The sequence below is a fragment of the Protopterus annectens genome, chromosome 3.part1 (assembly GCF_019279795.1).
Source record: "Protopterus annectens isolate FY-2018-M chromosome 3.part1, PAN1.0, whole genome shotgun sequence".
In the NCBI taxonomy this organism is placed as follows: domain Eukaryota; kingdom Metazoa; phylum Chordata; order Ceratodontiformes; family Protopteridae; genus Protopterus; species Protopterus annectens.
Window position 1 is genome coordinate 1,570,334,545 of NC_056732.1, and position 26,522 is coordinate 1,570,361,066.

General features: G+C 39.5%; 1 protein-coding gene across 1 annotated transcript in view; it reads right to left on the minus strand.

The window, feature by feature from the left end:
• Window positions 1–4,417: 4,417 nt before the first annotated feature.
• LOC122798889 (T-cell ecto-ADP-ribosyltransferase 1-like) overlaps window positions 4,418–26,522 on the minus strand; it is a 182,124-nt gene continuing 160,019 nt past the window's right edge. The window contains exon 3 of the mRNA XM_044067996.1: window positions 4,418–4,893. Coding sequence (XP_043923931.1) covers window positions 4,775–4,893 — 119 coding nt within the window. The 3' untranslated portion in view covers window positions 4,418–4,774. The remainder of the gene's footprint in view (window positions 4,894–26,522) is intronic.

The window sequence follows — 26,522 nt, forward strand, 5'->3', positions numbered from 1 at the left end:
AGGGAGGTTAGAAGCAGAGCACACAAATGTAGTCTCATCTGCATATTGGATGACTTTGGCATTAGGAATAGCAGTGTGAAAGTTATTGATAAAGATATTAAACAGCATTGGTCCAAGGATGGACCCCTGTGGTACTCCGGTAGAGATGGGAAAGAAAGTCGAGGTGCCTTTTTTCCATTTCACAGCCTGAGATCTATCTGACAGCTTGAGAACCAAGAAAGAGTGCTTTGGGAGAGATTTAGGTTTGAGAGGTGACTTAGAAGGTGCTTATGGGAAATAGTATTGAATGTTTTAGAGAGATCTAGGAGCACTGTGGATACTAAGTTCCCAGAATCTCGGGCTTGATTGACAGTTTCAAAGAATGAGAGTAGAGCTGTTATGGTGCTCTGTCCTGATCGGAAGCCATGTTGGGTAGGGGTAAGAAGTTGGTTTTAAGTCAGAAAAGGCAAAAGTTGGAGGTGGATTCATTTTTCTAGGATTTTGGAGATTGGAGAGAGAAGAGCTATAGGGTGGAAGTTTGAAATGTTAGTGTGTTTGCCTCCCTTGTGGAGAGGAAGAATAAAGGCGGAACACCAGAGTTTAGGGACATAGGATTCCTTTATGGATCTATTAATTAGGATACTAATTGGGGAGCTATACCATTGGCAGCAGACTTGAGAAAGGAAGAGGAGATGTCAGGTACATTGGAGCAGGGTTTGAGTTTGGATAGAAGTCTTTTTATGTAGTTAGTGGAGACAGGTTTAAGCTCAAACATGGGGGGAATTATCTGGGGAGTTAGATGAGGTGAAATGTAGGAGAGATGGGTCGTTGTTGGGGAAAAGTTTTCTTTTTGGTCTGATACTGACTCTATATAAATAAAGAGTTGACTAGTGAGTCTAATTAGAGGTCAGATTTACTTGGGCCCAGACAGGGGTTATTTTTGGAGCCTGGGTTGAGGAGTGAGTTTATGGAGTTCCAAAAAAGCCTAGGGTTTTGGGGATGGTTGGACTGGAGCTTAGTGTATTAGGATTTTTTGTCTTTTGAAGATTTGTTTTTTTTTTGCAAAGTCATGGAGCTGTGTATATTGGAGAAGGGTTTCGGGAAGTTTATTCATGTGGTAAAGCTTCCAGGATTTGTCTTTTTGATGCATGATTTGCTTTGTTTCTTTGGTTAGCCAAGGGGCAGTTATAGTTATTCTTTTTTTTCCTTGGTAGAGCTAGGGAATTTAAAGCATCTAGGAAAGTAGAATTAAAGTGGTCTATGGCTTTATTGAGTGGAAGGGTTTTTAGAATGTCCCAATTCATTTGAGATAGAGAAGGTTTTGGGGCCAATTTAAGGTTGTCGGACTGAATATATTGATGTTGGTGTGGATGGGAGGTGGTTGCACGGTAAATGAAAGTTGGAAGGTGGTCACTAATAGAGTCAGGGATGATGCCAGAGTTGGTAATTTTATTTGGATGGGTGACTACGATCCAGTCGAGTGGATCCTCGGAGATTTGTTTTATTGGGTCTGGTGATGGAGTGGGTTACTTGAGTAAAGTTAGAGGTTAATGGACAGGTGGGGTATGAGACTGATTTTATTCCAGTCAATGTTTACATCACCTATTATGTAAATTTCAAGGTTAATTTCAGCTGAGGCCCATTGGAGTATGTCTTCAAGGGTTAAGGTGTTATTTTCGGGTGGGATATAAAGGGTGGTGATACAGAGGCTTTTGTAAGTATTCATTTTTAATAGACCGACTGTTAGTTCTGCATTGGCGAATTTAAGAATGGGGTTTGGTAGGGGAATTAAGGTAAGTAGAATGGAATAGATTAATGCAACTCCTCAGCCTTTTTTCTTTGGGTGGTCACATCTAAGAGTGTGAAATCCAGAGGGTAGGATTTCAGAGTCAGAGATGTGGGGTTTGAGCCTAGTTTCAGAGATGGCTACAGTGTCAGACTGCTTATGACTTAGCCATGCTTGAAACTGATGTGCATTGTTGTTGAGACTCTGGGCACTGAGTGTAAAAAATTTAAGAGTATTGTGGGAGGAATGAAAGGTTAAAGGAAGGGAGAGGGTAATTGTTATTTGTGGGTGGGTTAGGTTCAGGGTTGGGGTGAATGTCTCCAGCTAAGATGAGGTTATTGAAGGAAGTTATTTTTGTGTGTTTTGGTTTGGATTTAGGGTATTCTGGATGGTCTAGTATTTGTTTAAGAGTAAGTGTCTTAGCAGTAGTGGAAATAATTTTAGGAGTAAAAAGGTGCAGAGGGTTGAGCTGAAACAGAGGAGAAGTAGATGAAAAAGAAATGATTATTTGTGTGAGGGAGGAGATGGTTTTGTGTGGGAGTATGATAAGGAGTAGAGAGTGGAAGCTGGAAGTATATGAGCTGGCATGGTATAAAGTTGTTAGGAATAGTAGGAGGGAGATGGAAGTTCGGAGTGTTAGCAATAGTAAGGAAAGGAAAGTTAGCAGGTTAGAAAAAGGTAGTTGTAGTATTAAACTAGTGACTACCAAGAGTTTTATTGGCACAGGAAAATAATTTTCTTGGGTGGCAAAAGCCAGGGTACCATTTGGCTAGGCCTATATAGGCCCTAGGGCCAATAGCCTAGTACCTACCTATGAACCTATAAGTGCTGACACACAAACAAAAAAAAAAGGGAGGTCAAAAATGCAGAAGAACAAATCTCTAACATTGCTCTTATCCCTTAAACATTTTTGCAAGAGGTAAAACCGCCCGCCACCTCCATGTGGAGGCAAGCCCCCTGCAACCTCCCAACATATATATATATATATATATATATATATATATATATATATATATATGTGTGTGTGTGTGTGTGTGTGTGTGTGTGTGTGTGTGTGTGTGTGTGTGTGAGTGTGTGTGTGCGTGTGTGCGTGTGTGTTTTAATTCTGAGATAGCCATACCTCAGGGGAAAAGGGAATAGTCTAATTAATGTCAGTCTCAAACTTAGTATATTTATTTATTTTAGTTTGTTTACCAGTGTATTTAAGTCAGTTTTTTAGCCATTCAGTCTATGTATTTTGGGTCTTGCTCTAGTGGGGCCTGACATTTGAAATGGCTACTGTCACAGACAGCTGACTGGATAGAAAGCTGTGCACCCTGCCAAAATACTTTATTGTTTCTAAAAGGCTTGCAACATGTGGTTCATACATGATACACAGGCTACAGGGCTGTGTACTGTATCTTAAGTGCTGTACTACAACATCCCACCATGAGTGCAGCATTGCCCTGCTCTTTGTCTTTCCCATCCTGGTTAACACCCTATCCCCAGATCATCTTCTGCAAAGAACAGCACTTACCCACTGTGGAACTGAATGAGCTGCAAAGCTGACATCTGTTTTTTTATACATAGACAGTGAGCACCATCTGACAGATGCAGGATTCTGTGCCTGAATTGTATTTCTGTCACAACACTAATCTGGTCATTGGTCTCCTTATATGTGTTTTTCAGTGCAAGTGGTGACTGAATGTTGCCAGCCTGTTTAAAGATGCATAAATGCACAGAGCTCAATAGCAAAAAAAAAAAAAATGTTTTTGAGGAGAGTAAGTAGCCACTGAGGGAAAAGAGTATAAATAGCAGGAACTGGATGGAAAGTTCCATATTTCTAAAGGTTGTACCAAGACATGATAAACTAAGAGAAGAGAAAGAGAGAGAGAGAAGAAATTTAAAGTCAGAAGGAAGACAACTGCTAACCTAAAAGAAAATTGATATGAAAACAACAAAAGGATTTAGGGACAAATGAAAATGTGAATAAGAGATGCTGCAGCACTCATTCATTTGCAATAACTGCTTAATCCAGTACATGGTCAGAGGGAAACGAGTTCCACTACTTAATTCGTCAAATGCATAAAACGTCATGATGAACAGGATACCGATCTAACACAAGAGATACACATACATACACATAGAAGCACGAACGCGCACACACACACACACACACACACACACACACACACACACACACACACACACACACACACACACACACACACATGCATGCACAGACACAAACACACACATACATACTCTTTCTGACACAGTACGCTCACCTATGGACAATTTAGAGGATGATCAATTCATTTATGGCATTTTTGTAGGACGTGGGAGGAGATGAAGGCAAAAATCTTGGACAAAAACTTTAAATACAACTCATGTAAAACTAAATAATATTCAGCCAAGAACACAATGCATTTGTCACAAGGAGCACTTTGACAACTATTTTATGACAAGTATTTGACAAGTGAAAGTCAGATTATGTTTAAACGCATTATCAGTTAACATTATTATTGAACCAGTACCAGTAGTCAGAGAAAAATCTGGTTTGTATATCAAAAACGCAATTATCAATAATTTAAATACAGTTTGCTGAGAAAGGAAAAAAACAAAATAAAAGTATTCTTTTATTACACAAAATGTGATACAGTATGTGCCTCCATTGATGCAAACATATATGCATTTATTTGCTCAAGTTATCATAATATATAGCAATACTGCAGTAAATGAAAAGAAAATGTAGCTGCTATAGTCATTCAACATATTAGACATTGATTGACTAGATAATAGCTGAATCTGCAATGAAAACTTTAACTACTGAGTTCACCATTATATATTTGCTTGCAATTGGAAACAAATTGACTTTTTTGAGCGTTAAAAGGACAAAAATGTAAAATAGCGATAAGTCGTATTAATTTTAAAATGAAGGAGAACTCTAATTTGGCTACTCTTTGTAATAACAAAATCTTTGATGAAAAACAGGACAAGTAAAATATTGCCTGACATTTTAACAAAGAGTTAAGGTGATGAGATCTTATCGGACTTCACTTTGGGTTTCATTCCCATTTTCCACTGCAGTGTTTTCTTCACTTTGGGTTTCATTCCCTCAGACTTCAGGTGGTTACAGTGCAAGTTGTCTGCATTAAAAAAATAGAAAAAAAAGAAAAAAGTTAGTTTTAAAATATTAATTCACCTTAAAATATCATTTTTTCATAAAGCATTTTTTTCCAACGATCCCTAGGCTGTCGCATATAAATAAAGCATGACCTGCTTGTTTTCCCCTCCACTGTATTCTGTGCTGTTTCAGCTTCTTTAGGGCATGATCTTTTGGGTTTGAATACATTTTCCAATATTTTCTTTAGAAATGTATCTTGTTTTTAATCCCGGGAAAGCTCACATATTAAGATGTTTAATCTTTTCTACTGTTCCTTCCACTAGGATCATTAATCTTTTAAATTTCTTGATATTTGCTTTATTGTGTGCTATTGTCCACAGCTGCCTTTATTAACCTTCTACAGAGGCCACAAGCATTTTTTTGATCTATATCCATAACTTAGGTTTTTTTTTTTGGGGAGGGGGGCGGTATATCAGGCAAATTATATACACAAATATGTATGTTCTTGGGTTTGTTTCATGTCAAAAGTAAAATTTCTCAAAATGAAAAGGACCTCATGGCCTAGCTGCTATGCCCATTTAATTTAAATAATTTATATATGCTTCATGCAGCTCTGCATGAGAATTGTCTTATATTTTCATATGTTCATACGTGTGTACTAGGCTAATGGCCCTGGAGCCTTTGCAAGCCTAGCCCAAAAAAAAATGTCCATGTACCATGCCACCCAGTGTTAGTTCACAGTGCCCCTATCTAGTAGGGCAACTGGAGTGATCTCTGGGGTGAGCTTTCTGTTACCCATCCACTCATCAAGATTTCTCTTGAAGAGGGCCAGCAAGATGCTCTGCTTGACATGAATGGGAAGTTTATTCCAGGGTATGGGCAGTCTTTGGGAGATGAACCTGTCCCTCCAGCATGTCCTGTTAATTGTGGTAATGAGGTTATGATCTCTGGAGCGTGTGGTGCAGGGGATTGGGATTTTTTTAGGTGTAGCATTTCAAGTAGGGCTGGGTCAGACATGACTTTGTAAGTCAAGCAGCGATCACCTCTAAGTAGATGATAAGAGACTGAGAACAGCTGAAGTTTCTTGAGTCTGTCCATGTAGGACATGTGTTTAAGGCCTGGGAGCATTTTTGTGTGGTACTTTTGTGACCTCTCCAGCTGTTGTAGGTGTCTGGGCAGGTACATGTCAAATGGGGTGTTATATTCGATGACTGGTCTAATATGGGAGGGGTAGAAAGGGATGATGATCTGTGCGGTGGTGGTGCTGCGGTAGCATTGTCACCTCACAGTAAGACGCTGTCCGGTTTGATTCTCAGCTAAAGCGTCTTCTGCGTGGAGACATGCGTGAATGGGCGTACCTTCATTGAAGGTTTTGCATCAGGGCTGGTAACTCGGCATGTAAAAATCAATTACCAATCATTAGCGAACCAGAGTTCCTCTGTGGTGACCCCTAACTGGGAAAAGCCGAAAGACACAAGAACAAGAGAGGAATGATGATCTCTTTCTTCCTGGATGCGAAACCTTTGGTTATAGGATGTGCCACGTAGAAGGACTTTCTGACCACAGTGACAATGTGGTGGACGAAGGTGAAGTGGCTGTCGATGTCCCCTGCAGTGTTCAGTGTGCTCCCATCAATGTGGTAATTCGTGGGAACTGAGTTTTTTCCAAAGGGGATGATAATGCATGTTTTGGCATTAAGCTTCAGGCCATGGTTCTGACATCAGTCACTGGTCTCAGAGAGGCCCTTTTGTAAGATGTCTCCATCACTTGGGGAATTGATAATGACTCCTAGCTTGCAGTTGTTAGTGAACTTGGTCAGCCAGAGTCCTTCTGTGTTGGCCTGGACTTCAGAGAAGTAGATGCCAAACAGGAGAGGGCCCAGGACTGAGCCCTGTGGGACCTCACTCATGACTGGTCGACAGTCTGACTTGGAATCCTCAACTTTCACTCTGTGGGTCCTTCCTGTGAGCCAATTTGCAACCCACCTAGTGATGTAAGGCTTGATGCCTAGTTTGGTGAGTTTATCAATGATACCTGAGTGGGGAATGGCATCAAAAGCATTGGTCAGGTCAAGGTAGGCTGTATGCACTTCCTTACCCTCATCCACAGCCTTGGTGACTGCCTCGAATAAGTCAACCAGATCCAGCAGGCAGGATCTCCCCTTGACAAAGTCAAAATGTGTGGGGTCAAGAGTCTGGATACTGTCTATATCTTTGTTAAGCAGATCTATAATGATGCACTCCATAGCTTTGCATACCAGACTCATCAGGCTAATGGGGCGATAGTTCCCAGGGTCTGTAGTTGCTCCCCCTTTATGGAGCGGGATGACTGTAGCAGTGTGCCATTTGTTAGGGACATAGCCTGAAGTAAGGTGTGGTGCCAGTTTATTTTGTAGCTCATGTAGGATGCAGCCAGGGATATTATCAGGTCCCGTGGATGCTGTGTTCTTGGCTGTGGACAATGCAGCATTTACCTGTGTCGTAGAAATGGTGAGTACCAGGCTTTCTTTTGGTATTGTGATAGGGCCCTTGGAGGGAGAGAGAGAGAGGGGCTAAAGTTGGTACTCAATCTGTTGGCCAGTATGTTGGCTATATCTGTTGGCTCAGTATAGGAGGTGCCAATGTGCAGTAACTCAGAGCAAATCTGCTTATTAGCTTGGAGGTTTTTGATAGAGCTATAGAAGGCTTTGTGATTGTTTTTGGTGTCAGCTGTAATTCTGCCTTCATAGCTGGCTTTAGAGGATTTAATAAGGGATCTCAGCTTTTTGTTGAGACTGATAAGGGAGGTTTTCCAGTCTTGTGACTTCAGTTTTTTCTTCAACAGTTTCTTCCTTCTGTTGTAGAGTGTATTGCTAGCTGGGGACCACCAGACTGGATTCCTTTTTTTGGAGGAGATTGCCTTAATTCTATTTGGTATGCCAAGGTCTATGCATTTGTGTACATGCTCTTATTGGTGTATGATTCAGCAGTCATGCAGCTATTTTCCATTGGCATGGGTGCCAAGAAGTTAGCCACCTCTGTTTTTAGGAGCCCAAAGTCAGCTTTAGAGAAGTTTTTCAGGGTGGTCGCCTTAGTGGTGGTTGTAGGTGAGATGAAGATTTCCATGGTGATCAGTTTGTGGTCAGATCTAACCAGGGAGCAATTGACTTTAGGTGTGGAGCAACAGTCTCCCATGTTGGCAATTACCACGTCGAGGATGTTGCTTCCTCTAGTGGGGGGTCAGAATGAGCTGGTCCAGGGCATTGGAATTAATAAATTCCAGAAAGCGTTGGGCTTGTACATTGGTACTTGAATAGTTTTCCAGTTGATGGAAGGTTAGTTGAAGTCACCCAGTATGAGGGTATTGGATTGGACATTGATAGATTCCAGAGTGCTTAGGAACTTGGAGTGAGAGTCTAGGGACATGTTTGGGGTTCTGTAGCAGGCTATGACTTGTATCGCCATCTTACCTAGTGTTAGTTGTACCTGAAGTATCTCAGATGTATTATGCTGGGCTACAAATCTAGAGGTGTGCGCATCCTTTAAGAATATGGAGACACCACTGCCTCTGGAGCTTCCGGCCATATTCTGGGGCTGAAAGGTATGGAATGAGTTGTAGCCTGGGAGTGCAGAGGTGCTTTCTGCCTCTTTAAACCTGGTCTCCATTACAGCACAGATGTCGACCATCTCCTTTTTGAGGAGAGCTTCGAGTGAGTGCATCTTGAGATTTAGACTTCCCGCATTGAGCAGCATGACCCTCAGACTGAATTTGTTTGTAGCTGTTATGGTGGAATTTTGGTCTTTGGAACACTGCCTAAAAAAGGCACTATAGGGGTGGCAAAAGCCTTAGCTAGTACCCAGAATCCCAGAGGTGACAGATGCAGGCTGTCTCTGGCAAAGCATCTAGGTCTGTTGATCATGTCATCCCAGGCAGACAGATACTGGATCCCCTTAGAATGACAGCAGAAACGCAGCCAATTGTTGAAGTCAATCATTTTCTGCTTGTACTGTGGTATCATTCTTGGTGATGGTAGAATACTGCTCAGGGCTAGGGTCATACCTGCCTGGGCCACATAATCTGAGAGTGGGAGGATGGCATAATGGTTAAGGTGTTTACCTTAGAAGCACAAGGTGCAGGGTTTGATACTCATAGGGGGTAATTGGCTAGGCTTAAAATGGTCCATGAGGGCAGTTAGCCTAGTACTAATCTATGAATCTATGAATCTCTTTTCATGTAGTCCAGGAAGGTACATCTCAGGTCATTCATGCCCACATGGACAATGACTGTGTCATAGTTGTACTTGTTGTGGAGTGACCTGAGTGCATGTGTTATGTGACAGATCCTGGCACCTGATAGATAACTGATTGTCACCTTCTCCTTGTTCAACCTAGTGAGTGGGACATCAGTGTGCCTCACAATTGAGTCTCCTATGATTAGTACATTGAGCAAAGTGTTTTGCCTTAAGGGCTTAGATTGAGGGGCACACTGTGGTGGTGAGCTATGTGTTCTGGGGTTGGTGTTGTGTTGTGGTGGTCAAGTGCGTTTCTGTCTCAGGGTTCTCTGTTGTTTGGGTAAATTTTTATTGACAGCCTCTACAAAGGTGGGTGTATGGTTTGTGTTTCTATGTGTGGGTTGTGATGGTTGGTGTTTTGGAGGGCTGTGTGTTCTATGTAGTGAGTTGCAGGTGTTGACCTTCTCCTCTTGACCAGCTAGCCCAGTCTTGGTTGGAGCATGCACTGTTTCCAGTTTGGTGGTATAAGTGCATCTCTTACATGTATGAATGTTGGAAGGTAAGAGGAGCGGGTTGTCTGTGTGCATTAGACAGTTGACTGTCTCAGAATGCCCAAGTGCACCAGGTTAGCAGGAGAAAGCACAGAAAATTGCCTTACAATCATGCCAGGAGGGGTGGTCATAGCTAATAAGTACTGGTGCTGTTACTGTGTAGGAGATAGCTGATTATGCTAACTGAAGTGCAAAAAGTAAAAGAACAAGCTCGTTCTAAAGGTAAAATTGAAGCGCAGACTTTCTGGCACCGGTAATACTTTACCTCAGCTGAGCGCCACTGCACGGTGTGCAAACACGGGCTTTTAAACCAGAAAGTTTAAAGAGACAGAAAAACTGCCCAAACGGTCAATAAACTACAATTTCTGGGCCAGAAACCACTCCTCTTGTAGTAGATAGGCTGCCTAGTGCTTACCACTACCACTGATAAGCTAAAATGCTTCCTTCCAACACAGAAATGTCCGGAGGGTCAGAAACTTACAAAACAGTCCTGAATACAGCAAATCTGTATCTGGACTAGACTAGTTACAGGAAAGGCAGGAAACAAGCTTAAAACATTTTTTTTTTTTTTTTTTACATAAAAGCAGTTAAAACAGTAGCAAAACACTTTAAATGCAGTACAAGCGAGCACACTTGCGTGTGTAGCAATATTAAGGCAAATACAGTTTAAATAAATACAGATAAATTAAAAATGACAAAAAACAAGTGCAGACAGCAGTAAATTATGAAAAAATCAAAATGGAGCACTTAGGGCATCTTTTTCTCCTTCTTGTTGTTCTTGTAGTCTGCAGGATGCCACATACATTTGAATTATATTACTCATTTTACTTATATACTTATTTAGGTGGAACGGTCCAAACATATACTTCTGTTTCTGCGAACTAAGCCATATGCCTTGTATCTTCGTACTGTGTCCTATTGTTCTTATCACTGTCTTTTTAGACACTTTCACAGTAATTTCTTATCTGTATTTCATCTGATATGCAGGGGGTGTAATGGTTAACATGGCTGCCTCACAGTGCTCAGGCCTCCTATCTTATTCTTCTCTAGAGTACCTTCTGTGTGGAGTATGAATGCCCTCTCACTGTATGGATGTGTTTTCATTTAGTCGATGGGGCTGGATTCCTAATACATTCCAAAACACACAGGTAGGTAAAATGCCAGTGTGAAATCATCCCCAGATGTGGGAATGGAGAGTGTGTGTGGGGGGGGGTCCATATATTCTGGAATGGACTAGCATCCAGTCTAAATCCAATATTGTTTCCTGTTTTATTCCTATTGCCTTCTAGGGCTAGTTATAGATTTTCATGTCTCTAAATGAAAAAAAGTTACTATGGAAAAAATCATTGAATGAATGAATGAATAAATGAATGAATGAATTAATTAATTATTTAATCAATAATTACTCCAGATATCTTTTGTCATGTTATTACTGCTACTTCCCTCCAACTGTGCACTCCATCCCTGGGTAATATGACTTATGGGTGTTTGTCAGGATGTTTAGTAAACAACACAGACAAAATGGATATACTTCAGCCCCCATGAGTTCTTTAATCAGGTAGGCATTTAGAAGTCATGTAGCTTGGAGTAAGATCTTAAAGCTGTAAATCCAATATTTTACATCTTCATTTTTTTAATTGTAAAATGCAAACATAAACTTTAAATGCCACTGTCTTTAACATCTACATTAGAACCCCCCTTTTTATGTAGATAGTAGCCTTACCTTCAACCACTATATGGTCACAGTGGTGAGGATATCCTTTTATGTCACACAACTTATAAGTAAGGGCATGGCATCTAGATCAAAAGTGGTCATTATCCCGGCATACTTCACCCTTATCAGACCAGTCATAGAGTACAATGCTCCCTTTGGTATGTACCTGACAAGGCATACGCAGCAACTAGAGTGACGTCACAGGTTTCTTACAAAAAGAATACAAGGCATAACAAACCTGCCTTATGCAGAGCATCTTAAAAGCCTTTCACTCTACTCAGTCCACTGTAAATTGCTGAGAGGTGATCTATGCCTGGCTTACATGGCATTTGCAAACCCCACACTTATGAATCTCCTGCATATTCATAAGTCAAAGAGTACGAGAAATACAAGGTCTAGGGACCTGGATTTTGTCTGTGACTTAATCAGAACATACCGGAAAGACATATATGTGTCCTAGAGATTGTCTCTCATATGAAAAAGACTTCCCCATCCATGTGAAGCTGAGTTCATCTATTACCCAGTTTAAGTGCAGACTAGACCAGTGGATGGGGAATATGACATTTACACTGAGCCTGGCACCCATGTCCCTTCTGGAAAGAGATAGCTTGTAAATGTCTGGCCCTCAATGTCCTATTTGGATACAAGACATCTTTATTCTTCTGGGAAAACTTGGCTAGACTTAGAAAGGCCCCTGGGTCATCAACCTAGTGACAATCTAGGAATCTATGTGTCACACTGCCAGCCCAGCTATCTGGAATTTTATAAATAATTCATTTGTGAATATTGATATTATTTATACAGAACCTTATGTTATGTACTGAGCTTCAAGAATGTAACTGCAACATACACTGCTGGAACATAGAAGATTAACTTACAATACATCAAGAAAATAAGTTGAAATTAAGTGCTTTACGATATGCTATAAAAGTTAGTTTCAATGCAGCAAGGAGACAGGATGTCTAGAGCTAGACGCTTTTTCTAATGTCTTGGAGAGAAGTAGTTACTAGGTTTAAAATGTAAAAGTGTTTTATTGCTTTATGACATCCTAGCAGCTGCACAATTCTGAGAGATATGTATTTCTCACACAGGTATTAAATTCTGTTAAGTTTCTGTTTAGCCTGGGAACTGAAGTCAGGTGACAGAGTGATGTCATCCAAGCTAACCCAGCAGTAATATTTGATATTGATTTAAGAACTCTCTCAGAGAAAGACTGTGCATTTTGTATTTTGTCTTGGACCTAGCAAGAGCATCCACTCATCATCACATCTGCACTTGCTTGTAAGTAAGACTTAGGGCATAGTATCTCTTTTAGATATAGATAGGAATATAGTAAAGATTAGTTTAGATGTTTTCTGTGTTTATTTGAGACTGTCCTACAACGTTGTTTTAAAATATTTCCTGTGATTCTGAACTCTGAAGTAACTATTTGTTTTCTGAGTATTGTCTTATTATTTTATTATGTATTATTAAATATATTTAAACCTATCTTTGTGGCTGATATTTGTGAGACATATTTAAGCTCATAGAGCACTTGCATACATATTTGATTACACTGTACAGACTACTCCTAAATAGCCTGGTGCTTGGTCAAAACTTCCATTTGGATAATAGTAACATTACACAGTAGGATTGGACGCACTTGGGCCTTATAGTAGCTGATAAAGAGTTGGTTAGTGGCAGTGATAACTACCTTATAGTCTGAGCAGAAGGGGCATAGCCAGTAAACCTGTGCCAACCTTTCCCAGGTGTGTGTGTGTGTTTGCATATAAATCAAATTTCAAAGTGTGTGTGTCAGCTACTTGGGCAGGGACACAATGCACTGGTTGGACAGAGAGGGTGCTTGAGGTTTTGGCTTGACCACTCGGCTGAGATCTTAACCCTATAGCTGTGCCAGTGGGGAGTCTTATTGGGGATCTGGAGAAAGAGGGAGAAACCAGCCCTAGACTGACTGCGATCTCTGTGTGCTCTCAAGGGAAATTGTACTTTACTGTGTGTGTACTTATCATCCTTCCATTGTTGTCATCATTCACTGTTACCAGTAGTAAGGATTGAGCCTCTCTGATTACCGGGCCAGTGCTGGGGCATCACATTATGAATGTGTTATTGTGTTTGGCTCCATAGTATCAGATAATTATTTTGCAGCACCTTCTAAGCCTTCACCAACCTATGAAAGACATCCTTTGTAATATTTCTGGTGACAATGAACCATGAAATGGAAGTCTAAGGAATCTCTACCTTCAAATGCTGTACTAAATGGATGAAATTTTGAGCTTTCTTTAGTTTTATTTGCCAGAAACCCTGATTTTCTACCCAATACTTAAAAAACTTAGCATTTAACATTGCTTAACAGACCACTTCATCAAGTATAAGCACTGGTTAATAATCTGTTTTAATCACTTTATTCAGATCTTGTGAACCAATGCAATATGAATCTTGTTTATTTATTTATTTATTTATTGACATCTGATTACAGGAAAAGTCTGACTGGGTTGGTGCACATTTTCAGCAGTCTTTGGAGTAAAAACCACAAAATATTATAAAATTATTTTAACAACAATAATTTTACAATCTTCAAAATAACACAAAACATCTACAGCTTAAATAATTGTGCATAATGTGACAATATTGATTAAAATAGATACAACTTATATAACACCGTTTTAATATTTAGAGAAGTTGTTTCCAGTTTAGAGAAATTAAAAGTATGTTAGTATACTACAAACAAGAACTACAATATGAAATGAGAGAAAAAAAACACAGTTATTGCATATTTAGATAGAGGGAGGGCAGAGCAATTGATTGAAGTTAGTAAGTGAAGAAGGGCGAGTAAGGAGGTGTAAGGTATGAATAGCAAATTGTTCATATTTAGGGATATCCTGAGGTTGAGAAAGAACAGAACCAGAGTTTGGCTAGGAAGCCTTTCAGCATGCTTTTAAAAAACTGGATGGAGGGTATTGACTTGATGGTTATAGATAAGTAGGTTCAGGCCTTAGCAACATGGTATGAGTACAGACAATGCCCAGCGGAGTTGATAGGTTTGTGGACAGTGAGAAGTTTTTGGTCATTGTATCATTATGACTGAGTGGGAACATAGTTGTACTGAATGGTATTCAATGCAGGACAGGTAGATGGATTCTGGATAATTTTATAGGTGGTAAGAAGCTGTGTATATGCTAGTTGATGGTGTAGATCTAACCAGTTTAGGCTTTTTAGTGCTATAAAGTGGTGGTTTCTGAAACTGATATTTACTGCAAATATAGCCATTTTATTGTAGCATTGTTCAAGTTTTGCTTTTTGTGATGCCTGGAGGATGGAATGGATGGAAGTGCCATAAAACAGTGATGAGAAGAGGTATGTAGCTGCAAGTGCAGTTGCAGTTGTGTTGTTGAGAAAGCCTTTGGCTCTATAAAGCACCCCTAGTTTGTGGTGAGTTTTTTTAAATGCAATTTTGTATATGCGAGCTGAGTTTAAGATTATCATCAGTTATCACCCCTGATAATTTGTTATGAGAAGTGACTTCAATAGTTGTATTATTAAAAGAAACAATTTTATTTTATTTTTTTCATGAGAGAAGGGTTAAGGGGGAAAGTAGTTTTTTGGTGGAGTTGAGCACTAGTTGCGAGTTACAAAGCCATGTTTCAGTGGCTGTTAATGCTTCCTAAGTAATTTTTTTGAGCTGTGCCACATTGTTTGATGTGCAAATTAGTGTCATGTCATCTGTGTATTGCATTGCCAAGGCCTGTTGTGTGGATGTTTGGAGGGGTTGTTGAGAATGTAAAATAGAAGGGGATCAAGGATAGAACCTTGAGTTACACTGGTGGTGACTGGAAGATATGAAGAGAGGGTTGAGTGCCATTTTACTGAATAATACCTATTGGACAAGTAGCTTTTGAACTATAGAAAGGTAGGTTGAGATATACCTAGTGAGGACATTATTAAAGTAGAAGTTTGCTGTTACAAACTGTGTTGAAGGTTTTAGACAAGTATAGAAATAAAGAGATTAGATTGTTGTTATCTCAAGATTTATTGACAACATTTATAAAGGCTAGAAGTGCAGTGTTAGTATTATGGAAAGGATAAAAGCCATGTTGTGTCTGGGGTAGGTGCACTTTCTGTAAGAGACAGGTTAGCAATTGTTTTTGAATGCTTTTTTCATGTATTTTGGAGAGGGGGAATAAGATTGCAATAAGTTAAAAGTTAGTAATGTCTGTTGAATTTCCTCCTTTATGTCAAGGGATAATGTATGATTTGTTTTCCAGAAAGAGGGAACATGGAATTCATGGACTGACCTATTTATAAGGATTGATACAGGATAGGTAATTTTACAGTTGTTTATGCTGGTTAAGTTTCATTTACAGGGAGAATGTCAGGATTGGATTTGGTAATCCAGGCATGTAGTTCAGTGGTTTTATTTCTTATGCTTCTAATATTTATGGCAGCAAAAGTTTGACCCTAGTATGTGAAAGGAAATTGTCTTGATGTGAGTTGTGATTGGTGGGGCCAGGATTATGGTGAATATCTCCTCCTCCTATGAAGATTTTAGTATATTGGGGTGTTACTGATTCTTGTTTTTGGAGAGCATTTCACCATTTAATTTTATTTTGATTTGAGTTTAAATGGAGTTAGTGTATGTTTGGGTTAAAGGTAAAGAGTATCATTAAACAGATTTGGTGCAATGTGTGGAGTTTAGGGAGGAAGTATGTCTAGGTGGCTGGGACAAAGTTGGAGAGATGATGAGAGCTATTATTGAGTCGTGATAGCATGAGAGATGGCTCAGTAGGAGGAGAAGACTAGAAGATAAGCTGAGGAGTAACATGATTAAGTAACGGGGATCTGTATTTTTACTGATGGCAAGTAGTGAGGAAATAGGAATCAAAAAGGAAGGGAGAAGTTGCAGGGCTGTAGGGTATTCAGTGGTGGTGGAATCTGAAAGCTGGTTGAAGGCAGGTAGGAAGGAATTATTTTCTATGAAGGGAGAGAGTTTGGTTTTCCTGGTATCTTCTCTTATGTTTCTGAAATGTAAGAAATAGAGGAGTTTGAAAGGATAGGGTATGAGTATGTAGTTAAGGTAGGAAGTAGTGAGGGTTTGTTTGAGGAAAGTAGAAGTTGAAATGTAGAATAATAGAGGGGTGTGAGTGTGAATGGATGTAATGCAGAGCAGTATGGAAGGGAGAAAGGTTGTTGGGTACAATGTTAAATGTTAGAAGCTGGGAAATAGGAAAATAAAAAGAGGAGTGTTTATATGGTAGTAGTAAAGTTGTTTGGGGAGGGTTAGGAATGGGTGTTTTGCTTCATGACAGAAGCCATCTTATTCTCCCATTTTACTAGCTCATATTGCTTTACAATGTCATCTAAGCTTTCTATTCACTTCAGTTCTCTGCTGTTACAATCCTGAGTGTTAGTTTCCTTAGAGCTTTTATCACTGGCATAGCTTCAGGATTTATATGCCTGAGATAGTGTGATATTAAGTCCACAAAGTGATTTTAGCAAGTTAACATGGGTGCACCCAATAAGGACAGCATATGCATGTAACCCGCGGTGGTGGTGCTGCGGTACAGTTGTCACCTCACAGTAAGACACTGTCCGGTTCGATTCTCAGCTACAGCGTCTTCTGCATGGAGACATGCGTGAATGGGCGTACCTTTGTTGAAGGTTGTGCATCAGGGATGGTAACTCTGCACGTTAAAATAAACTACCAATCATTAGCGGACCGGAGTTCCGCTGTGGCGACCCCTAACCGGGAAAAGCCGAAAGACACAACAACATGCATGTATGATCAAGAACATTATATTATAAACCATTAATTGATGTATAGTACTTAGAAAAAAAATAGTCTCCAACCAAACATCTGAAGCCTGCAAATAGATAAATTAACACAGTCATTCAGGATATATAACAATGGCTCTAGCTAAGTATTCAGGGTGTATCCATGACTGTCAATTTATACATACATCCATTCTTTGCTTTCAGACTCTGAATTTGTTTTTCCATTCCTAGTCTCTCACAAGCCAAAAAGCCTAAAATGTCAAGTGTTAAGTGTTAAAATTTAGTGGAAAATGCAATAGTTATTTTTATATTCACATTTGTAGCTACTGGCCCAGTGGTTTCACCTGATGTCCTGACTATAGCAGTAGTATATATACAGCTCTGTTTAACACCTTTCATTTCAAGTGTTTCAAAAATTTCTTCAAAAATCATGTTAGGCCCTGCACATGTGTCTAGTTTAAAATCAAAAGTTTGGCTCTTATTCTTACCTTTTCTTGTAGTTTGACTTAAATTCTTGTTTGAACAATTGCCTGATTCAGTTTCAGATTTTATTTTATAAGATCTTTTATAGCTATAGTCCATATGTGAAGCCTGAATTTCATCTGCATAGTACTTTCCATATATGTCATGGCTGCCTTTCTTGTCTCTGTTAGAGGTTTTTATTTTATTTTTTTCATTTTTTCTCCTGATACATGCCAATCGTCAGCCCTCTCCTAAAATAAGTCTATTTGCTCCACATCACCAGGGTGATAGTCAGCAGGAAAGGCCCATCATTTAAACAGCCATTAGGGGTGGCTTGAGCTTTTTCTGTTTTATGCACTAATCCCTGCATGCTTCTTGGAGGAAGCACTGAGGAGCAGCTATGTCCTCATTTCTGCAAGGGGTGTTCCTCCAAGCAGCCCTTCTTCACCTCCCAAAGCACAAGCACTGGTTGACCAGTCTCTACCAGGGAATCATACTGCTCAACTGTCCAGATTTTCACAGAAAATCCACATTTTTTGCCTCATGTTTTAGGTCCGTCTCCTCATATAACTGTTTTTCTGGCAAATCAATGACAAATCATTGAGGATTGAAGTCGGACTTCATACCCTTCAGAAAAATACATGTTAATGCAAACCCTGTTACTCTAGCAACTTTCTAAGTTTATAAGACCAATATTTAAAATCTATCCCTATTTTTGGACCTTTGTCCCCCTATTATTTATGGCTTTTTTCCAGATTTAGTTCTCTAAAATGTTGAGAGGTATGCAAGAATCCACAATGCTCCATGTGCTTTGAACATGTGCATCCCTTCACACCCCCTAGGAGAGCTGAGCAGAACATGCCCCTTCACTCCTCCTTTTCCTTGCTATTGTCACGTACATTTAACCTGTTCGCTTAGTTCTCAGTCAGGGTTCCATCCATATATGCCACTGAGGTAGGTACATGTCTCTGTTAAAATGAAAATGTATTCTTGCATGCCTTATGGGTCTATATCGAAACATCGAATGCTTAAAACAGCGAACGATGTTTCATCGACCCTTTTTCAGTGAAAGCTGAAAATGTCGACACCTCAGAACAGCGATTTCTTTCCTAGGGAAAGAAATCGCTATTCCAACCAAAAAAAAAAAAAAAAAACAGTAAACACTTCCAGACACATACACACATACCTTAACGCTAATTGTACCCCCCCAAAAAACAGTAAACAGTTGAAAACACATATGCATGTAACCCAACCATACATCTAACGGAAAAAAAAGTAAACATTTTAAAACATATGCACTTACCTTAACCCACACCCTAACCCTAAAGTCAGTAATTGTTGCACATTTACGTAAATAGTTCCAAACACATACACACTTACCTTAACCTAATTCTACCCCCCCAGAAGAAAAGTAAACAGCTTAAAACACATATCCACTTAACTCAACCGTACATCTAACGCAAAAAACAAAAAAGTAAACACTTTCATACATATGCACTTATCTTAAACCACACCCTAACCCTAAGGTTAGTAACTCTTGCACATTTTTGCTCAAGAGCTATACTGGACAAGGGCCACACTGCAGTGCAGAACACAACAAATCAACAAAGTGGTCAAGCGACTTCTTTCCCAGGGAAAGAATTTGCTGAACAGCTGCTTCACTGTTTTGCCTGTTTGCTCTTTATGTGTCGACGAAAACGCATTCCACAAAATGCGTTTTCTTCGTTCTGTAGGAACCCTGCCTTATATATCTAAAATGTATATGGTCTATTTCTTTTAATAGCCTTATATATCTTAAACTATTATTGGCTATTGTTAATGATTTATGTAGCTCACCAAATTCATGTCCTTTGATTCAGTCCTATTAGTTCAGGAATACCTTTGCTGGACAAGTAGCTCTTTTTAGGCTCATGGTAATTTCTAAACTTTTCCCTAACTGCTTCTATTTCCTCCAATTCACCTATTCAAGAAAATTATAAGTGTTAGGTACCTTCAAGACTTCTTCCCTGCACAATGTGGAAATGTGACATGGTGTATCTTTGAAGAATTTTCATCTGTTCTGCTCACAGTGAGGCAGAAACCGCATTTTAGAGCCAAAGCTTTCAACTTTTTGCTAAATTTCTGTGTAGTGAGATAAGTGAGATAAGTGAGATATTTCTTGATGGTTGTAGTTGGATCATTTTTTTCCACTGAAATCGATGCTTTTGTAATCCAAGCATATAAAGTCTTGAAAGCAAAGTAATTTCATTATTTCTGCAAATACATTAATTCAGTTTTGGCAATATGCTGTATATGGTCAGTAAACCCCTAAAGATGTGTAGATGTCTTTGATCAGATTAATATTTCAGAAGAAATGTATACCAAGTTATGTGTAAATTCCCTGCAGTTAGGCATTCATATTCTAAATTTTGTACCCATATGTTACATGGGTACCTGCTTCCCAGATAATTTTTAATTTTTTTTTCTAAAGCAACAGTTTTAAGTATAAACCCTGTTTCTTAAACAAGTAAGTTTCATTTCAGACTTTCTATAAAGTTGCTGATAAAGTCATTGAGACAGACTGCACCAGTACTGGCCCTATGGAGGATCACATACCATAAGCCTTTCGTATAACTGGACTCTATTTTCTATGACCCGCCAGTCTTAACCATGGTGCCAACCTGGGAACTATATCCTCCACTATAAGTCTACCTAATCTCTTTCTCTCACTGTTGTAAAGGAAGCTAACATCTGCCTTGTTCCATTCTTCAGGACCATTAGCTACCTCTAGCAAATAGTTAACGGATTATTTAATGATATTAGCTGTATTGCACTCACTTCTGTAGTCTAGGAAGGATCTCATTAAGTCATGTTGTCTTATACACCTTTAGTTTTTCAAGTCCTCTCAGTGGCCTTTTTTCCTATGAAATCTTTTGGCACAACTCCAACATCCGAGGCACTTCTAACTGCTGCATTTAGTAAGCTTACCTGATTGCTTTCATCAGTACTGAGCAGACTTATTTAACAGGTTTGCTTTTTCACTCCCCCCTTCTGCCAACTCGCTGTCTTTTTGCTAAGCTTTCGAATCCCTCCTTTTCTTCTTTCTGCATGTAAATGTTAACAATCTTGCATTGCTTTTGACTGAAGTTGCAACTTTCCTTGGTTTTTATAAAATTTTTGGCCACCCATTTACCCATCTACCATGGTCGTCAACCCCCATCCCCCATTCTCCATTGCCCCATGTATTCCTCCCATCTTTGGGTTGTGAAAACGCAGGACGAGAAAATGAGAGAGAGAAGCCATAGCTGTTATCCAGTGGGAATTAAGAGATTTTTTTGAATGCCTTTGGAGATAAAGCACAGTACAATGCTTCATATGCTGAGATAAGTTCAGATACATGTTTTTCATGGTTTACTATCAAAATCCTGAAAGCAGATTCTCTGAGGATGGGATATCAGATGGCCGATTGCTGTGTTGCCGACTGTGACATGCTCAATAGTTCATATACACGAATGCCAATGTGCATTTGCTGATATGAGCTTGACCTAATGACTAGAGATTGTGGTACAGTGCGGATTGGGAATTTCATCCCTTTCCTCGTTGTAGTGTGATTTCAGAGTTAGAATATATATTTAGCAGGGGGTGTGGGGGTACAGCCCCCTGCAAAAATGTGATGTGTAGTATAGGAGTTAGACTTACCTGAGCTCCTATATGGACATCATGTTCGATATTCGGCGAAAATGTTGAATCTGCTGACTTCGTTCAGCAGATTTGACATTTCAACTAAGTGATATTTTGTGATTTGGCATTTCCTTCGAGGTTCCGAACAGATTTTGTTTCAAAGTTCGACATTTTGATAGTAAACCATTATTCATACCAACAGTTTTCAGAAAGAGTGCTGTCCACACTTTGGTATGCTTGTGCATAGAAAATAGAAAATAAAGCCACTGTGCTAGGAATGAAAAATAAAGATGTTTAAAAAATTCTTTCATCCGCAATAATACAGACTTCATCATATACACTTCAGAAGGATGAAATCCAGTGCTTAAGAAGCTAATGTAACTAAATAGTGACTTTTTTCCCCTCTAATTAAAACAGGAAATAATTAGTAGCCCAGTAATGTAACATTTCTTAAACACTGCTACCATCTAGTGGCTTTAACTATAACAGCATTTATTTTAAAAATGGCAAAATTCAAGAGAACCAAAAAAAAATGTATGATGTAATAAAAAGAAAAGCAATCTGGGTTACTTTTTAACATTTCAAAGATTTTAATTTTAATGATTTAACAAGACTTAAGTGCTCCCTCAAAACAGGGCTTCTATCAACTAGCAACCTAAACTGCATCTTGAATTCTTACTTTTCCAGTTGACTGCCAAAAGTAGCTCCTCTGATGTTCAGCATAATTTAATCCTAGATTTCATATACAGTTTTATTTCTGAAATGTAATACTGTGCTTGAATAAAGCCTTCTTTTCATTTTTTGCAAACATGTGTTTATATATCCCTGCTGAAAGCTTTCTGTTGGTCTTCCCAACATAAATTGTTTCACAAGATGTACAGGTAGTAATGTAAATTACTACAACAACATTAAAATTGAAATGTCCAGGTAGTCCTGTCGACTTGCTGAGTACGCATTAGGACTGTTAGCAGTGTATGTGCATATAGAATATCCATTGCAGGAACATGCGCCTTTTGATTATTAAGAAAATGATTCCACAAATAATATGCAGGCAATAACAGCCTGTAGAACCTGAAGTAATCCAATGTGTGCTTTGAATCAAGCCAACATGTCCATTTCTGTTCAAAAGTGCTTTAAGATCAGACAGATAAAATTTCGTATGCACACCACAAAATATAAAAAACAATTTTATAAAAACAGTATTATAGATCAAATTCATATCTGTAAAGGGAATGTTTCACCTATCAAGAGTCTTCAATTTAAGCAGACTACTAATTACTACTACTATTGTGCTATATGTTCCTTTTGCCCATGTTTTTATGTGGGGAAAATGGAGCGTAAACTTAAAAATAGGATTAGCGAACATCTTAGGAACATCAGGGATGCTAGTGATGTTAATGCACTTGTTAGACACATTAGTGAGCACAATAATCATCAGTTTACATTTATAGTACTTGATGTACAAAAAAGACACAATAGGGGGGCAGCCTGGCCATATCTACTCGAAAAAGCTGAGCTGCTATGGCAATTACGACTTGATGCCACTCATTGGCCAGGCTTAAACAATAGCCTTTCAATTAGTATTATTTATAACAGTTATTTTCCTGTAATCCATTGTATCTGATGAAGTTCCTGCTTTAATTTTTGGAACGAAAGCTCTCATACCTATTTACTTGTTGGTCTGAAAAAAGAAAGCACTTTTGAACAGAATTGGACGTATTGGCTTGATTCAAAGCACACATTGGATTACTTCAGGTTCTGCTGGCTTTTTATTGCCTGCACTGCTTGTGTGACAATTTTCTTGGTGGTTTGTGCTTTTTTCTTCTTTTATGAGCCTTTTGATTATTGTTTATTCTGACATTTAATAGGTTCATAGGTGTTTACCAGGCTAACGACCACAAGGGCCTTTTTAAGCCATGCATCCCAAATATCTGACAAGTTCTGATACCCTTGATAAGTGTAAGCATGGGCCTGGGAGATGAACCATTTACAGGTTACCTGTGTCCATTAGAGACACAGGTGCCAAACCAGAGCTGAACTTCTGGTTTCACATCCAATTCTTTAAGTTGCACTTAAATTGTATTAGGGAGTAACTCTGCTTCACATGGATGGGGAGCCTGGACCATAGAAGTGGTAGTCTCTGGGATACATATGTATTTCTCCAGCAGGACATATTTATATCACAGGCAAGGTTTAAGTCTTTAGAATGGGTAATTATGGTACTGTTTGTTTTGTGGATATGCAGGAGGTCCATCAGAGTGGGGTCTGACAATGCCCTGTATGCCAGGCATAGATCTCCCCACAAAAGCTTGATAGAAAGAATACAGGGACAGGGAATATAGGGATAGGGCCTTGAGAGGGGTCTGCACAGGACATTTTACTTATGGCCTGTATTCTTTTAGTGAGGAACCTCTGTGGATGTTCCAGTTGTTGGCTATGCCTGGTTAGGTACATTCCAAATGGGGCATTGTACTCAATGATAGGTCTGATGAATGCCAAATACAGTAGAACAATGATTTCCTTGGACTTAGATGCCATACCTTTGTTTATAACTTGTGCAATATAAAATGATTTCCTCACCACTGTAGACACATGACAGTCAAAGGCTAGATTACTGTCTATATGTGTCCCTAAGTCCCTGAATACTGGGTCAACTCTAAGGGGTGTGTTGTTAATATGATAGTTACCAGGGATGGATGACTTCCCAAAGGATACTATTATGCATTTCTTGGCATTTAGTTTTAGTCCATGGCTCTGGCACCAATTGTTTGTCTGTGTCAGCCCCTCCTGGAGAACATTTGTGTCAGTGTGAGATTCAATTACAGCTCCTAATTTGCAATCATCTGCAAATTTAGGCAGCCAGAGACCACTGACATTGGCCTTGACTTCTGAGAAGTAAATGCCACAAAGGAGTGGTCCAAGGAATGATTTCTGAGGGACTCCACTTGTGACTGGCCTTTTTGTATAAGTGGACTCCCCAGTTCTAACTTCTTGGGTCCTGTCTGTGAGCCAGTTGGCTATCCACCGGGTGACATATGGGTTTGTACATAACCTGTTGAGTTTGTCCACAATGCCCGAGTGGGGTTATTTTGTCAAATGCTTTGACCAGGTCAAGGTAGGCAGTCTGAACAATTTTGCCCTCATCCATTGCTTTGGTGACCTTCTCAAAGAAGTCCACCAGGATGAGTAGGCATGATCTGCCCTTGACGAAACCAAACTGGATTGAGTCCTGTGTCTGGAAGTTTACTATATCTCTGTTGATCATCTCCATAATAATTCTTTCCATGGCTTTACATATAAGACTAGTGAGACTTATGTGTCTGTAGTTTCCAGAGTCTGTAGATGGCCCAGTTTTGTGCAGAGGGATGACTGTTGTCTTTCTCCATTCATGAGGCACAAAATGTGTTTGGAGGCAACAGTTAAATAGTAGTTCCAGAGACCCTGATAGGTCATGTTTCATGCTATTAAGAAGGAATCCTGGGATACTGTCTGGGCCCATTCAGTGTTCTTGGTCTTAGATCATTAAGGACCTGTTACCTAGTGATAGTGGGGGGGGGTTATATTTGACGATATTTCCTGAGGGAAGGTTGAGGGGGGAGAGAGTAGTAAAGCTGGAGCTGACTTTATCAGCCAGAAGCTTTGCTATGTCTTCTGGTTCAGTATAGGTGGCTCCATTTACAAAGAGCTCTGCACACAATTGTGTATTGCCTTTGAGTTTGTGGACATAGTTAAAGAATGCTTTGTGGTTGTCCTTGGCCTGGGAGGCCAAACCTACCTCAAATTTGGCTTTGTTAGACTTTATTCGTCCTCTGAGTCATTTGCTTAGCTTGATGCAAATGTGTTTATTCTGCTAGGTTCTGCATCTTCTAATTTTTGCCATGATGTTCTTCCTCCTGTTATACAGCCTATCGATTTTGTAATTCCATCAGGGTGGCTTGTTTTTTGAGTTAGTTCTGTACTTCTTCCTGATGGGTACATCTGTATGCAGCTATAATATGCTTCTACAGGGTTTCTGTGAACAGTTCTGCATAGGCGGCAGTGTTCTCAGGGTTGGGGGGGCTTGAAATTTTGCCAGGTTCTCACTTAATAGCAGGAAGTTAGACTTAGAATAATATTCCAGGTTTAGCTGGGGATCCAGGTTTTATTTTTACTTCAAAGGAGACCATTTTGTGGTCTGACCTTACCACGGAAGGCATTACAGTAGGGGATGTACAGCACTCTCTCATAGTAGTCAAGACCAGATCCAGTGTGGTTGCACCCCTGGTTGGTATATTGACTATCTGGTCCAGGGAGTTTGTGTTTACAAAATCCAGGAATCTCTGTGCATGTACTTTTGATGTCGTATAGGATTCCTAGTTAATGGGGTAATTAAAGTCACCCATGAATATGGTATTAGGTTTGATAGTTAGTGTTTCTAATAAGTTTAAATACATGGTATGCGTTTCCTGGGTCATAGAGGGGGGACTATAACTTGCAAGGAAGTGGTATTACATTTTGCCTTTGGTGATTTGAACATGGAGTAGCTCAAGTGAATTGTCCTGTTTGACCAGCCTTGAGGTATATTTATCTTTGATGTAAATAGAGATACCGCCACATTTAGTCTCTGCCTGTGAAGTAGCTGGCCTAAGTTTCTGGAAGGTGTTATGACTTAGTACTGTTGTTGTGCTCTCTGTGGCTTTAAACCATGTTTCAGTGACAGATGTTAGCATTCTCTAGGGTAAAGAGAGTTTCTAATGAGTGGAGTTTTTTGTTTAGACTCCTAGCATTGAGCAGTAATGCCTTTAGATTTTCTTAGTTTTGATTTGCTATGTCAGAAGTACTTTCAGTTTGGCATTGCCTAAAAAAGGCAGTATGGGGGAAAACAATGTTTTAGCTAATATTCAAAAGCCTAGAAGGGAGAGGTGCAGACCATACCTGGCAAAGCAGCATGGTCTGTTGACCATCTCCTTTCATGCTGACAAATATTGCATCCCCCTAGAATTACACCAGAAACTAAGCCAATTATTCAAGTCAATCATCTTTTGTTCATACTGTGGCATCATCCTTGGAGAAGGTAAAATGTTACTCAATACTAGGCTCATACCAGCCTGAGACACATATTCCGAGAGCTCCATGATGTTTCTTTTCATATATTCTAGGGAGGTACATCTCAGGTCATTCACTCCCACATGGACTACGACTGAATCATATTGGTAATTGTTGTCCAATGACCTGAGTGTCTGTGTAATGTGGTGGATCCTAGCCCCTGATAAGCAACTGAGTGTGACTTTCTCCTTACTCAGCCT